The 14,086-nt window shown below is 49.5% G+C and overlaps 3 protein-coding genes across 3 annotated transcripts; 2 read left to right on the top strand and 1 right to left on the bottom strand.

Moving 5' to 3' along the window:
- Positions 1 to 211: 211 nt before the first annotated feature.
- SCP_1302100 (Hercynylcysteine sulfoxide lyase) lies at positions 212 to 2,344 on the top strand (the record flags this gene model as incomplete). Its single annotated transcript, XM_027763507.1, has 10 exons — positions 212 to 356; positions 475 to 595; positions 656 to 780; positions 841 to 1,202; positions 1,264 to 1,367; positions 1,501 to 1,616; positions 1,681 to 1,725; positions 1,778 to 1,920; positions 1,978 to 2,160; positions 2,216 to 2,344. 10 exons carry the CDS (start codon positions 212 to 214, stop codon positions 2,342 to 2,344), a joined length of 1,473 nt encoding a protein of 490 aa, XP_027619308.1.
- A 7,861-nt stretch (positions 2,345 to 10,205) lies between these two features.
- Positions 10,206 to 11,034, top strand: SCP_1302090 (hypothetical protein; the record flags this gene model as incomplete). The annotated part of the gene is made up of 2 exons (XM_027763506.1): positions 10,206 to 10,532; positions 10,894 to 11,034. 2 exons carry the CDS (start codon positions 10,206 to 10,208, stop codon positions 11,032 to 11,034), a joined length of 468 nt encoding a protein of 155 aa, XP_027619307.1.
- Positions 11,035 to 11,543: 509 nt separating this feature from the next.
- SCP_1302080 (FAD/NAD-P-binding domain-containing protein) lies at positions 11,544 to 13,714 on the bottom strand (the record flags this gene model as incomplete). Its single annotated transcript, XM_027763505.1, has 12 exons — positions 11,544 to 11,561; positions 11,615 to 12,037; positions 12,100 to 12,229; positions 12,284 to 12,396; positions 12,445 to 12,498; positions 12,564 to 12,630; positions 12,692 to 12,924; positions 12,977 to 13,059; positions 13,111 to 13,228; positions 13,278 to 13,363; positions 13,424 to 13,481; positions 13,544 to 13,714. 12 exons carry the CDS (start codon positions 13,712 to 13,714, stop codon positions 11,544 to 11,546), a joined length of 1,554 nt encoding a protein of 517 aa, XP_027619306.1.
- Between the last annotated feature and the right edge of the window lie 372 nt (positions 13,715 to 14,086).

Below are 14,086 nucleotides of genomic sequence, written 5' to 3'. Positions count from 1 at the left end.
TTCGTTGTCACGTGTTACTGTGTAGACTGATGACCTGCCGGTTTTTCTACCAATTGACCGGACTGATAATCGAGTCATGATCGAGTCATCCGCAACTCTTGTATATCAATGAGTGGTTTCCATTGTGCATAAATTCGCCCTCTACTTCCTGCAGGCAGTTCCGTTCGTCGATAAGTATTTCCGTCCAACTTGAAGCTCTCGAGTTTGGACCATGACAGCTATCAATTCCAACGATCAACCCTCCATTGAAGGCTTGAAAGGCCATACTTACGATGCTGGCTCAGAACCTCCCCCGTTTGGCCACGCGCTCAAGCACTTTTGGGCATTCGACGCAGGATATGTGAATCTTAACCATGGTAAGTTGGTGGCATGTTTACGTACTGTTCCCCAGACAGCACAGCGCGATGAAGACCTAGCTGGAACATGGCTGGGATATTTCCGAATTATCCGTACTGATTATGTTCTCATATTCAGGTTCATACGGATCTCAGCCTCTTCCGGTTATTTTTGCAAGTACCAAAATCACAATGCTCGCAGAAAGGAATCCAGATAAGTTCCACCGCGTTACCTATATGCCCATGTTGAAGGAAGCGAGGCATGTACCGTTCCAATGTGGTGTATCGTCCGCAACTCTGATACGCACGGGGTCTTCCAGAGGCCGTGTCGCCAATTTGATTGGTGCCGAACTCGACGAGGTGGTCTTAGTCCCCAACGCGACGCACGGTATCAATACGGTGCTCAGAAACTTTGAGTGGAAGGAGAGCGATGTGATGCTTGGAGGTCTGTTGAGCGAGAACCTAAGATACCTGATCTTAATCGTGAAGTTGACTGATGATACAGCGTCGACGACCTACGGCGCTGTTTCTCGCACATTGCAGTACCTCAGTGATCGCTCCGAACAGCCTCGACCGACAGTGCACACTATCGCATATACCTTCCCCATGACGCATGTGGAGATAGTCGACCGATTCCGCGCCCGCATTAGAGAGATTAAACAGCTGTATCCCGACGTAGATTTCAGCGATGCACCGTCGGACGCCGTGGTGCCCGAAGGGTGTAAGAAGAAGAACAAATTTGTCGCGGTTATTGATAGCTTAACGTCGAACCCGGGTGTGCTACTTCCCTGGAAGGAAATGGTGCGTGTCTGTAAGGAAGAAGGCGTGTGGAGCCTTGTTGACGGCGCACATAGTATCGGACAAGAGGTCGGCCTCTATCTTTGTATGTCTCCGAGTTATCTGACAAGCATGCCTTGGAATGCTGTAGGTCGATATTAACCTCCGGGAAGCCAAACCAGACTTCTTCATCTCCAACTGCCACAAGTGGCTCTACGTGAAGCGCGGATGTGCTGTTCTATATGTGCCCAAACGGTGAGCGTAGCAACCGCTTGACTAAGGTTCAGACAAATGGAGTGGATAATACGGCGCTTTTTTTGTGAATATGACTGGGGATGCACCTGAGATTCTTCCTGCTACGGTCCCTGAACTTACTGTCGCACTGCAGAAACCAACACATCATCAAGTCGTCTCTCCCGACCTCCCACGAATATGTATCACCTCACGATCCACCTCGACCGTGGTTAAGCATCGACGGTACTAACTTCGTTGGACAGCACGAATGTACGTCGTGGAACTGCGGCTTTTCTGGATATAACACGACAATGTTACTTATGCGACTTCTCAGGGACGGGAACTATGGATCAGACGCCGTTTTTGAGTGTCGGAGCAGGCAAGCTCGCTGTTTCTGATTTCGCTCTACTGCCAGTTAATCAGTACAACAGCCCTTGACTTTCGTGAGTGGCTCGGAGGAGAGGCCAAGATTAATGCATACTGTCACGATCTCGCCGTCAAGGGAGGACAAAGGCTGGCAGAGGTTCTCGGTACGAAGGTCATGGATGAGAGCGGAGAGTTGACCTTGAACATGGTGAATCATGCCGTTGGAAATTGCTCCTGATTCTCATACTAAACTCTCCGATGCTAGACAAATGTGCTGTTGCCGTTGCCTGTCGAGAGCTCTCCTTTGGATGTATATACACCTGAAATACTCGCCAGCATTCATGCTCTTCTGATCGAGAGGCTGTTGTCCGAGTGGAACACTTACGCGGCGTACTATTTCCATGGGGGTGCATGGTGGTGCAGATGCAGTGCACAGGTCTGGAATGAGGTAAATCATGTCATCACTGGTCCCGTGAAAGGAGCTAATCGAAATGGTTCTGCAGTTGTCTGACTTCGAATACGCTGGCAAGGCTTTCAGTGCAATCTGTGAGGAGGTGAGGCGGACGATTCTGTCGAATGGGGACTTCAGTCGAACTGTGCAGACGCGGTTACCAGCGGGGAAATCTTTGTAAGTGGCATGCGAAGCGTGAGACGGTTGATAGACAACTTTGGACTAGTTGAGAATAGTTTTGTATTAGATTTATGAATAGTGCTTTCGGTAGAGAGGGCGGTCGATTGTTCGGATTCGATTGGCGCCCAGCGGGCGCCTGGTCACGTCACGTCCAGCCGAAGGGCCCCACCACCACCACCGTTACTGTTACCGTTACCGCGCCGACACTACAGTCTGTTCACAGTGGCAATCCTGCCGTGACTTGTCCCGCTCACGGTGGGGTTCGACGCAGGGACTGCCGGTGCCAGAAAATATTAAAACCACATCAGCCCCTATTATTCGACATTTTGACGTTCACCATCTGATGCTTTTGCTTTATTCTTTTCTCTTCCTCAGTGCACTGTCAACTCGGTGCCATGTCCTCTGCATCCAGGAGACTCTGTCTCAATAGGGGCTCCGACTGATACACACCATTCTCGTGCGATGCCTCTCAGTGCCGTTCTCTCCTCCCCTATCGATTTTTCGTCATTCAACTTTCCATCGACCCCAGTTGCATTGGAAGCAATCACCTTCACAAGCCCTCTTGCAGTACAACATCATCTGTTGTGCACCTTGATTGGTGACCATCTGATGACTGGCCATCATTGGGAGGACATGGATCATGGATCATGAAGGATTGAAGTTGGAGCCAGTGAGTTTGTGAGGGCTGCATTTGTATTCATGCGATTTGTGCCGTGGATGACTGGGAAGAACGATGGACTTCATGGCTGCGGGACTTCGGAATGCTTACAGGTACTTCAAGGAGAACAGGTGCATAGCAAGCTTCAGCAGAGCTGCAGAAGGACTTTACTATTGCATTACTTTACTTTACTTTACCATACATACTTTAGCTGTAGCTGACGAGGTGCCTTTCTGTACCTGAGCCACGTAGTTGGCGTAGTCAGCTAATTTCATACGTTTCCCAACTTCCGGATCTTTGAAATCCAATTAGTAAACATACTTAGGTTTCATTAGAGACATTTGTTGACATTAGAAACCCTCCTGTAATTCGGCAGTGGGATAAGGCAATTGGCACCCTGTGCCCGACGCCCGACATCCGACTGGCACCGCGGCGCCGTCCTCTTTCGACACTGATGATGGCGCGGAATGTTCAGCGCGTCGAACATCTTAATAGCGACACTCAATTTTGTTTATTTATTGCCAGTTTATTGCGTCACTGGTCCTAAAAAGGACAGGCGGCATGGTACGGCAACAGTCTAAGATAGGAAGGTGAGAGGATGTAGCATGTTTATTCGTAGAAATAAATGAATTTTTTATGCAGAAATACATTCAGACTTGCAAATGGTCTGTAGGCCGGAAGAGTGAGCGCAGTCCAGTGGTAATGCTACATGGCTTCTCAGAACCAGTGGGACTTCTCCCTGTGTACACCGGAGTCATGAAACCAGCGGTCTGAAGAATGGTGCAAAATGATGTCGAAGAAATCCTCAGACTTCACTTGATCGTACCACCCCCTGCAACTGTATCTGCCAATTTGCACTTGCCGGATTTTGAGCATGAGTTCAGCAATCGCCAGTGCCATGATCTCTTCCTCGACACTGCAAGCATCTGCCAGGAGGAGTGCAGCAACAGCTTCAAGGTCCAAAGCAGCTGCTGATGAACGCAAATGTGCATGATGGCGCCGAGCCATGTTCAGCAGGGCCGCGCTCGCTCTGTGCAAGCGCTAATGTTTAATTTCAACTCCGATCGGAATTAATCTATAAAATGCGGGTAGGGAGGAACATTTCATAACGTCTAAATCTGGACACCATCACATCTCTTTTAGGCAGGAGCGAAATAAATAAACAGCGCAATAAACAAAATTGAGTGTCGCTAATACTAGTACTTGCAGCCTGCACGACATCGCTGTCTGCGTTGAGATTGTCATCAGAGTATGGGCTAGGCCCGACCAACATCCAGGCAACAGCCCAAGACACTGCAATCTACTTACAAGACTTTACTGACTTATTGCAAATGGGGCCGACTACTCCGGTGTAAGTACAACTAAAAACCGAGATGATGTGACATGAGCACCCGCAGGGCGCCAATCGAATCCGAACAATCAATCGTACACTCCTTTTGGTAGGATGGCGCGTTCTGTCACAACTTGTCACACCGCGTTGACCTCAGCGGCGTTAACAGCACCGACGGCTCACTGACAACGTCTCCGCTATTAGGAGGAAATTCTATGTCTATGTACTTGGTACCATGCATCGCTGCTTGTTGGTCGGGGATGTTGTCAGTATCATCATCAACACCTTTGACTTGAATTCGCGTGAATCTTTCCCTAGTCTTGCCGCTCTTGCAAGGACCTGTCGCTGCTTTCATGACCAAGCCCTGGATGCACTCTGGTATATGCAATATGACCTGGTTAATTTGATCAAATGCATGCCTGAAGATCTGTGGGAAGCAAGAGCGACTGTGTCTGAGGGTTTCTGGCGCACAAGGTTGGTATGATATGAATTGTTTGTTTGCCTAGGCTACCTTAGTGCTCATGATTTTCCACAAATTTTCAGTATTTCAGAAGGCCTATCCAACCCAGTGACTGCTTGATTTGGCAACCGTAAAACAAAAGTCTCGTTGAGCGGGCGGCGGATGGCCTCAAGTGGTACCTCGACCGTGGTGGCAACATTGATATTAAGGACAACGACGGAATGTTGGTGCATTTTGCAGTTGATTCCACCCGCAAGCTCATCCTACGGGGAATTACCGACATGGCGACATGGGACGTTGTGGACAAAAAGACAAGTGGAGGAAGAGATTGGGCAACAAATGCTGCACGTTCTGTGGGAGAGAGCCTGAAGGCGACGTCAAGTTATCACGCATCATAGCAATGCTTCCAGCCGCCATCAATGACTTTCATGCCCTCCGATCAGTCGGATATCGAAGCAAAGTCATTTCCCATGAGATTGTGACGCACTTAACGTCTCTTCCTCGTCTGCAATCACTTATCATCACCTTGTTTGAGTATGGCGAGCCATTTCTCAGGCTCTCAACACCTTTGGTGTTTGAAACTCTCACAGAGTTCTCCCTCGGCGCCGCATCACTGTCAACGTGTACTGCAATCCTGGCCTCCATTCATCTTCCCCTCATCCAATCACTCTCCTTCCAGACATGCATCATCACCGATCTGCTGTTATTTTTGCGAATGGTACACGATCATTGTTGCTGCTCTTCATTGGAGCAATTTTAGCTGACGATGGGAGATGTGGACAAAGAGGCTACAGATCACCTCAATGCGGAATCACTGCAATTACTGCTTGCCTTCTCGATCTTGAGGAAGCTCGCGATTGCAGCGGACAGTCACGTTGATCTGAGCGACGACTCTGTCAGAGACTTGGCGATGGCCCTGCCCCATCTACGCGAGTCGACGTTGGTCTCACTTTCTGATCGACCACCGTCTCCTACCTTCCATGCCCTTGTCCACCTTGTTACGGTTGCCGAGGATGGACAGGTCTATTCCCAGGCTCCTAAAACCATCTGTCGCTATAGTGTTCTCGCTCCTTTATCCTAACAGCATGTTTTAGTGATCATGTGACATATGTTTTATGAGACCTACCCTTTTGAGCGAAAATTATGGGATAAGGAAATTTGTACGGAGGAGGAGAACACTATAGGACGGCTGGCCAAACTGATCATCCGAGGTTACACCGAACGCGCGCAACCAGCATTTCTCGCAGGAAAAGTGGAGCAAACCCTAGCTTGGGTCTTATTTTTCTCTGCGCAAGCGACCCAAATCCGACGTTCGCGTACTGCACGAGTGCGCCCACCGTCGCGCCACATCGCACAATGCAAGCCCCGGGGCTGTTGATTGTATTGAAGGTGCACTAAACTAGGTGTAAGACTACCCAGTTGTCATATATTTCAGGCACATTGGCTGCAAGGCCATTAAGAACAAATTTATATGGAGCACAGTACTAGTGACTCAGAGTTGCATTGACACTTCACTTTTATCCACTCTGGAGCCTGATGCTCTCAGCAATACTTAGCAGTCCTCTAAAACAATGAAGTAAGCAATAATGTGTATGTGTTGCATGCCTGGTGGGCTCACTCGTGCACTACGTGCACGTCAGATTTGGGTCGCTTACACAGAGAAAAATAAGACCCAAGCTAGGGTTTGCTCCGCTTTTTCTGCGAGAAATGCTGGTTGCACGCGTTCGGCGTAACCTCGGATGACCAGTTTGGCCAGCCGTCCTATAGTGTTCTCCTCCTCCGTACAAATTTCCTTATCCCGTAATTTTCGCTCAAAAGGGTAGGTCTCATAAAACATATGTCACATGATCACTAAAACATGCTGTTAGGATAAAGGAGCGAGAACACTATAGCGACGGATGGTTTTAGGAGCCTGGTCCATTCCCCAAGTTCTCGACACAAATCCCTGGTTGTGGATCAATTGTTTGATGGGAAAAATAGATATTTAATTGAGTGCCGAGGCGTGGCCAGTTAGATGCTTGCCCGCCATTTCTTACACATACTCACCGTCTGCCATGTCGCGCTCATTGCTTTGCATGATGCATGATGTTGCTGGTGTATATTCTGCCTACTTGCTACTACTGGCTCACTGATATTCTCTCTGTGAATATTTTGTTTACGTACAGACTGAAAGTTCATTTCACAGGTCACTGGTGCGGCACTGGTCAGTCGGCCATTCTGCTTTCTCTCGCTCTGCTAGTGAGGCTGTAGGTGCATCACTGTGTGCCGCTCTCATCCCCCTATTTCCTGGTTCCTCTTCCCTATCTCACATGTGTCACGTCCCTCAGTGTCTTATGCTTTTCCATCCTACTGAGAGTGATCGACCTCCAGAAGATGCTCATCTTCAACTCGCGCAAGTGCATCAATGCGACGGACTCACTCGAGCACGAGTACATCACATTGTACCAGGACCTGATTGACGAGCCCGAGATGGCGGGAATCTTTTGCCAGAGCTTCAAAGATGTGGAGCCCCCCGTTGATATGTGGAAGGTCATGATGTCCCGAGGGTTTCTAGGTATGTAGTCCCCTGCTCAGCTCTCCTTTTCCCTTGCGCAACTACTGGATATCTGCTTCTTCAGATTCCCACCAGGTTGGCGATGTGCCTTGGTGAGAGCATCCTCGAGGGTCCGCCCACTGCTCCGGATGGCCCTGCAATCACCGAGTGCACGAGCTGTACATGCCGCACCAGCAGCGACAGCTCCTCCTTCCCCTCACATCGCTGTTGCATTTTCTCAACTGTTGCTGACACCAGGCTGTGTGCATTGGGCACCTGCAGAAAGGGAAATTATATTGTATATAGGTCTGATATATATTTTATACCATATCTTTGACTTGAAGTAAGGCATGTAGTGTACTCTACCATCAGATTTATGCTATCCTCGTGCACGCTCAAGCACTGACTGCAAGTTAATAATAATGCACTTGCTTACCGAAGCTGTTGTTTATTGAAAAAATGGATATTTACTTTATAAAAGCAAATGACATTACTGCCTCTCCCCCCCCTTGTCACAGAGAGCAACAGCTAATTCTGCGAGCTCATCGTGCAGGACGATGAGCACGATACAGCGGAGCGGCAGTAGGCGTGAGAATCAGTGGGCTTGGCAGACATCTAACCAAATTAAATATCTATTTTTCCCATCAAACAATTGATCCACAACCAGAGATTTGTGTCGAGAACTTGGGGAATAGACCTGTCCATCCTCGGCAACCGTACACCACCAGGCGACGCGGGTACTGGGCGGATACTGGGTCCGAAAACATTTGGCCGGTAGTTAGCATGTAACCGCTGGTTACATATCAAGCATACAGTCCGTAACTAAACTCAGCTAACCATCCGGTATATGGTTTGGATACCTGGTGTTTACCTACCGTTAGTTAATTTGTAGTCATTCACTAGTTACTTTCTATGTAGCTGGCGGTTACCGGCTGGCGCCATGGTACAGTTACCGGGTGGGTAACTGGAATTGGGTAACTGGTGGGTACCCAGTGTCAGTTATCCGCTGGGTACCCGTTGGGTAACTGTGTGGTACCGGCAAGCATCCATGCTGTACGACATTGCCTATCAGACTACAATATTTTCGGTGTTGATGGTGCAAATCTGTTAAGATTTCCTTAAGCATGTTCATAATATCTCTCTCAGCCCATGCCGCTGTTGCTGTTGCCGTCGTAGTATGCGTGCGTACAGTCGGCGGGGGCAGGGATTCGGCGCGCAAATATTGCTGTCGCTGTCGCTGTCAGCATCATGTTTGAGTCTCCCTCCCTATGCATGCTTCTCAAAAGGTCCTCCATTGGATGTTTGGGTTTCAATGAGGCCAATATTTACCGGCAGGCTAAGTAAATATAAGATGTAAGAATGAAAGCAGAACTTTGAATCCGACGGGCGGCGAGAGCTCCCGTCATTTGTTGTGTTTTGTTTGGCTTATTGAAGATCAACATGGGCGTTTGGACTTAGCAATTTCTCACTGGTACTGCACGCGCGTTCTCGGTCGACCTCTCTTTCCTTGCGACATTTGATCTTGAAGGTATGATATTCCCATATTTCTGGAAGTGACATCATCTATCCCAGCCGAGCCGCATTGACATGCAGAGTGCGAACGCGAGTGGGGAGCAATGGGAAGGGCGGCTTGCGTGAGGCTTAGCATGACTCGGCTTGCAAATTTGCTACTGATGAGCTCCTGAAGTACCTTTACAGTGGAATTTCTCACAGGATGGAACCATAGCTTGCAGCACCTTGCTGGCCTCTGTGAAGCTCGAACCCCCTGCTGCGCTCCTCCCGCCATCCGGGGCCGCCAATGTGCTATCGCTCTCACTTGCCTTCCAGCCCATCCTATCTACCTTTTAGTTTTCTAACCATGTATTTACATGCTGTGTATTCCTGTACAGTACTGTAATGTAGTAATATTGTGCAATTATATGGCAGTGTAACCTGCCTCTTGTGATCCCCTGCCGGGACCACAGGTTGCGTGCTAGACACATGCGAGTTGCTCAGCGGATACCGACACGGTATACAGCTCCAGTTACCCGCTGGGTAACCAGAGCCAGCTACCGGTCCGGTACCCAGTGGGTACGTTATGTATATCCCCGGTTTACTTGCGAGATAGCCATCATTGGTTAAACTACAGTTAACTATATTATTTACACGGTGGGTACTGTGTCAAAACCCTCTGGTGGGTACCCGATGGTTATCCACCAGGTAACTCCGGTCCTGGTCATCCGTCCGGTACCCGGCTCATCTGGTAGTGTACTATCACGTGGGGGGAGTTGCGAAATCCAAAAAATCGGCAACACTGCCGTCGCTGCTTCCACACTCAATAAATAAATCAGATAAAATTGTAGGACGATACTATACACCAGTAGATGTGTTCTACCAAGCCAGGGGTTCAGGCATTCCGGGATTGCTGAATGAGACATCAAATACCGCGTTTGCAACTATGGTAGGTGTACTAATATCAAAGATCTCTCTTGATACTGAGAATGACTGACCCAAGTGATGTTTGGGTGATAGCAATATGTGCTACAGCACTGTGTTCCACCATCCCGATAAGTGTTTTGGGCAATCAGACATGCTTCAGCCTGCATTTTGTAACACTCCCGATGAAAAGCGTGACGACGTATAGCCCGATATGGCACCCGCGTGAGCGCTCCGTCCGCGAGATGAGCGTGACATCTGTGTGACAAAATCAGCAACACCACCCCCCGTCAACACCCACCACCGGCATCTTGCCGTCTCTCCCTCCTCACCACGAGAACATGTAAAAAAATTTGCAAAATGTAATGTGGAAGTGCATACATCTGCCCATGTAAAAATGAAGACAAAGCATCCCGGAATACAGAAGAGGAAGCCCGAGCGCTCAAAGATCGGTAACTCCCCCCTCATGATAGTACTTGTGCGATTTTGTCCCCAGCTCACGCAGTTGATGTTGGACGTCGATACGGAGAATACAGACAACATCGTACCGGGGCAGAGGCCTGGTGCTGGCTACGTGAACACCGCGTTGAAGTGGATCAGGCTCGGACCCCTCCCTCCAGGGAAGATCGCTGCATTCCTCTCAGACCTGCTTCCCAATCTGCGGGAGATCGACGATTCCGGCTGGACGCCTGAAGTCGAGGAAGCCTGGATGCACGTTGATGAATTACTCCCGACGTTAGCTGCGGTACGCGCACAAGAGAGGTCTTCGCTCCACCTAGAGGCGGAGCCTAAGGTATGAGATCATCGGGATATCGTTGTATGTGTTTGCCTGGGAGTGGTGATTCAGTATCAGGGTGGACTCATTTCCCCACCCCCAATTCTTCTCGGTGTCAGTTATTCATTACTTTGCGATTCTTCTCCGCGTTTCAAGCTTCGCCGTGCTATTGCTCCCGCTCGCTGACTGATATCTCTAGTGCGTCCTTTTTTATTGCTCCATACTCTCCTTCAGACTCCTGCCCACCAGATTCACATGCTACTTCGAATTACCAGAGCCGATTACAGTATCGGAAGAAATGCAGCTACTACCGCCATGTTAAGAATGTTATAATGTTTCCCCCAGATCTTGCGGAAGATTCTGACTGACAGGTGGAAAGCGAAGACGGGCGAGACAGTACCCGACGCTATGTCCCACCCCCTCCTTGAACAAATTGTCAAACCGCAATGCTTATGGACACATCAACGTCGATGACGCCGGTGGGTACCGCCGGATGCGCGAGGCGAAGCATGTTCTATGACGGTGAGCCTGTCTCTCTTACCCACCTCCTCCCGACAGTAAGGAGGAATGTGACACAATATCGCTCAATTCTTCTGCATCCATGGAGAGGCGGATGTTTTGGGGTACGTGTTGCCTGTGCAATAATGATAGTGCTTGCCTTAAGAGACGTTCGTTGGTCTGTAAACCGAGTATGAATCTCACAAATCCAGCTAGGCTCGTGCGCACCTGAGCATCGGCGGAAGACCTCGGCTCTTGCATCAATTAGCGTGAGTATATATTGAGTGAACGTGTCGTTACCAAGTCAGTTGGGTAACTACTGAGTGCGACACATCAAAAAGCCGTGCCTGACCCCGCGCAGATCACGGCAAATTGTTACCCATAGAGTGGAACCCTGGACGGAGTCATAACGCCTCATTCTATGGAAACGAGAAAGGGACATCAACATCACGATAGCGCTGATCACCGAAAGCACCTCAAAAGCTAATACATACCGAAGCACAGAACGACGAGGAGGAATACGTGAGATACCTAGTTCGTTACACCGCCCTGTAAAGAAACCCATCCATAGGATTCTACGCAAATCTGGTGGTTTCGCTGACCTGAACATCCATGACGAACTTCGTACCCAATGTCTTAGGATTTCTGCTCCGTGCTTGCTCCCGCAAGCGGCCCCACTTCAGCCACCAGTCATCCGCTTCGTCCTCGCAGTCATAATTAAATGTCGTCCTCAGCTCGTCCCACTCGGGGCTGTCGTCCAAATTGTCAAGCACGGACACGCCCGACTTGTGTTTTGCTCGCATGGCCTCATCCCGTTGCACTTGCTGAGGGTCCCCATCCTCAAGCATAGAAAAGAACACGCTTGCGAGCTCGTTTGGGAATATTTGTTTCACACGTGGCTGTCGTAGGTCTTGGAACGCGGAGAGGAAGTCGGGTATCTGATCCTCACTACTTAGATGCGAAAAGAGCTTGCCGAGGACCGCCGCATCTTCTACAGCCATGGCACTTCCTTGGATTGTGCAGCCCTGTAATGCGACGCAAGATCATGGGTTGGCATCATCCGTAACTGCAAGAAGTGAGCGCTTACCGGCCAAGGATGTGCGGCCTGGCCGATGACCACGAGGTGCCCGGTTTCGTGTATCCAGTCTGCCTTGAGAGTATAGTTTTTAATGACGACCCGCACCGCAGGTCCCGCATGTTGAGCCATCCTCAACAGTCTGCATGGATCACATAGAACCATATCGACAATCTGTGAGACAGTGAACCCTCACCTTGGCTCACAGTTGACCATTAATTTCTTCAAGTCTGCAGAAGGAGGGTCTCCATACTGTCCCACGGCGACATCATCCGCCGTATAGAAGTGTACCGAGTACTTTCCGTTGCCCTTGATATGCATTAGTGGCAATAATCACCTAATAAGAGAAATACCTACCATTGGATAACTCATCACAAACTGACGGCTTCCAAACGCCACGAGAAGGACATGCTACAGCGAACGCAGTTGTGTTCATCGCTGTGGTGGCAAAGACGTCTTGAGATGTTTATACTTACATCATTATTTTTAAGGCCGTCTGAACGGAAGAGGTCTTTTGATACATATTCCTCTTGGACAGTCGCGCTGCATAAGCACAGTAAGTGTTGGACAGTTTAAGTGCCGATGATCTTGGGGATGTACATACACATACATGGAGATGCCCAGTGGCTTCCCTGGGTCTCTCGATTCCATCACAGCCTTTCTACATAAACTTGATGGACCGTCCGCACCGACGATCGCGTCGGCCGTTAACACCTCACCCGACGCTAAGGTTACTTGCCGCTTGGCTGCATCGATCTCTACAACTTCTGCATTGTGACGTATCTTGGCACCCAGGGATATTGCAGCATCGTACAGGACTTTGACTAGATTCCGATGCTGTGCGAAGACAGTTATTTTCTGCATCTAGCATGATCAATGGAGGACGTACGGTCATTAGCAGTACTTCGCCACGCGTCTCTCTTAATACTTCCTCCTCCCACACCTGTGTGCCAAGGAACTCTCCAGTAGTGTCTGAAAACCGGGATAGTGAGTATCAGTCACGAAGCGGCAAAAAGCGCTCACATTTCGTTAGGAACATAGTGTGCGAGACCAGCCCGCATTGTAGTAGCTTGTCCTTAAGTCCCCAATTGAACAAAACTTTTGTGAGATTCGCGGGCACATGTATGCCGGACTCTCCCGTCTAATGCATAGTATTCATACTCTGTCCAGCACATGCGTTGGGTCCTTACATTCTTGATACCATTTCCCTTCTCAAGCACTAGCACGCGATGTCCAGCGCGTCTGAGGGCAATAGCACTTGTGAGACCAGAGATTCCTGTAGAATGAGAGCTGGAGAAGACTGAGAATCTCATGGGTAGTCAGAATCAGCACTGACCACCTCCGATCACCAAGAAGCTGATAGAGAGAAGCGCGTGAAGGGGTATAGAAGACTGCTGCGACTCAGAAGTCCGATCAGCGAGGTAAAGCGCGACGTCGAATCGCGAAGCAAACAAACCTCATCGGCCATGGTCGTGTACCGGAAGTTGGGTGAAGCTGGGTACCCGCCGCTGCCCTTGTATAGCGCAGGCCCGCCAGACGGGATTATGAGGTTCGCGGAACCATAACTAACTATGACCACCCGATCAAAACAATTGGGCGGCTTGCTCGGCCAGACTAGCCGCCACATGATAGGACCTCTCATTCGGGCCTCCCTCACTGAATGTGGCTCTTGTTCCGCAGACTCTGCGCAGAGGCCATTCAATTATATCCCGCCAGTCAAACCTAGAAACGCCACATCAGCAGGTTACACAACGCAGTGAAGGACCGAAGCTCGACGTGGCTTCACGTCTAAATTGTGTCACGACGGTCGCAGCACTGTTTGCTTGAGGAGTCTAAGTATTGTCAGACCGGCTGCTCAGATCTCAGAACTTGAACGAGTTCCCAACTCTGTTCGAACATACTGATCAGGAACGACCGACTCCGCCAGGAACAGACTCGGCATGCCTTTTGGAGTAAAGACCTTTGGAAAAGAGCTAATATTCATTCCTATTCGGGTTGC

This window comes from Sparassis crispa, assembly GCF_003851025.1.
Source record: "Sparassis crispa DNA, contig_000012F, whole genome shotgun sequence".
Lineage (NCBI taxonomy): Eukaryota > Fungi > Basidiomycota > Agaricomycetes > Polyporales > Sparassidaceae > Sparassis > Sparassis crispa.
Note: the sequence above shows the minus strand (reverse complement) of the source record. Positions and strands in the feature narration are given on the sequence as shown.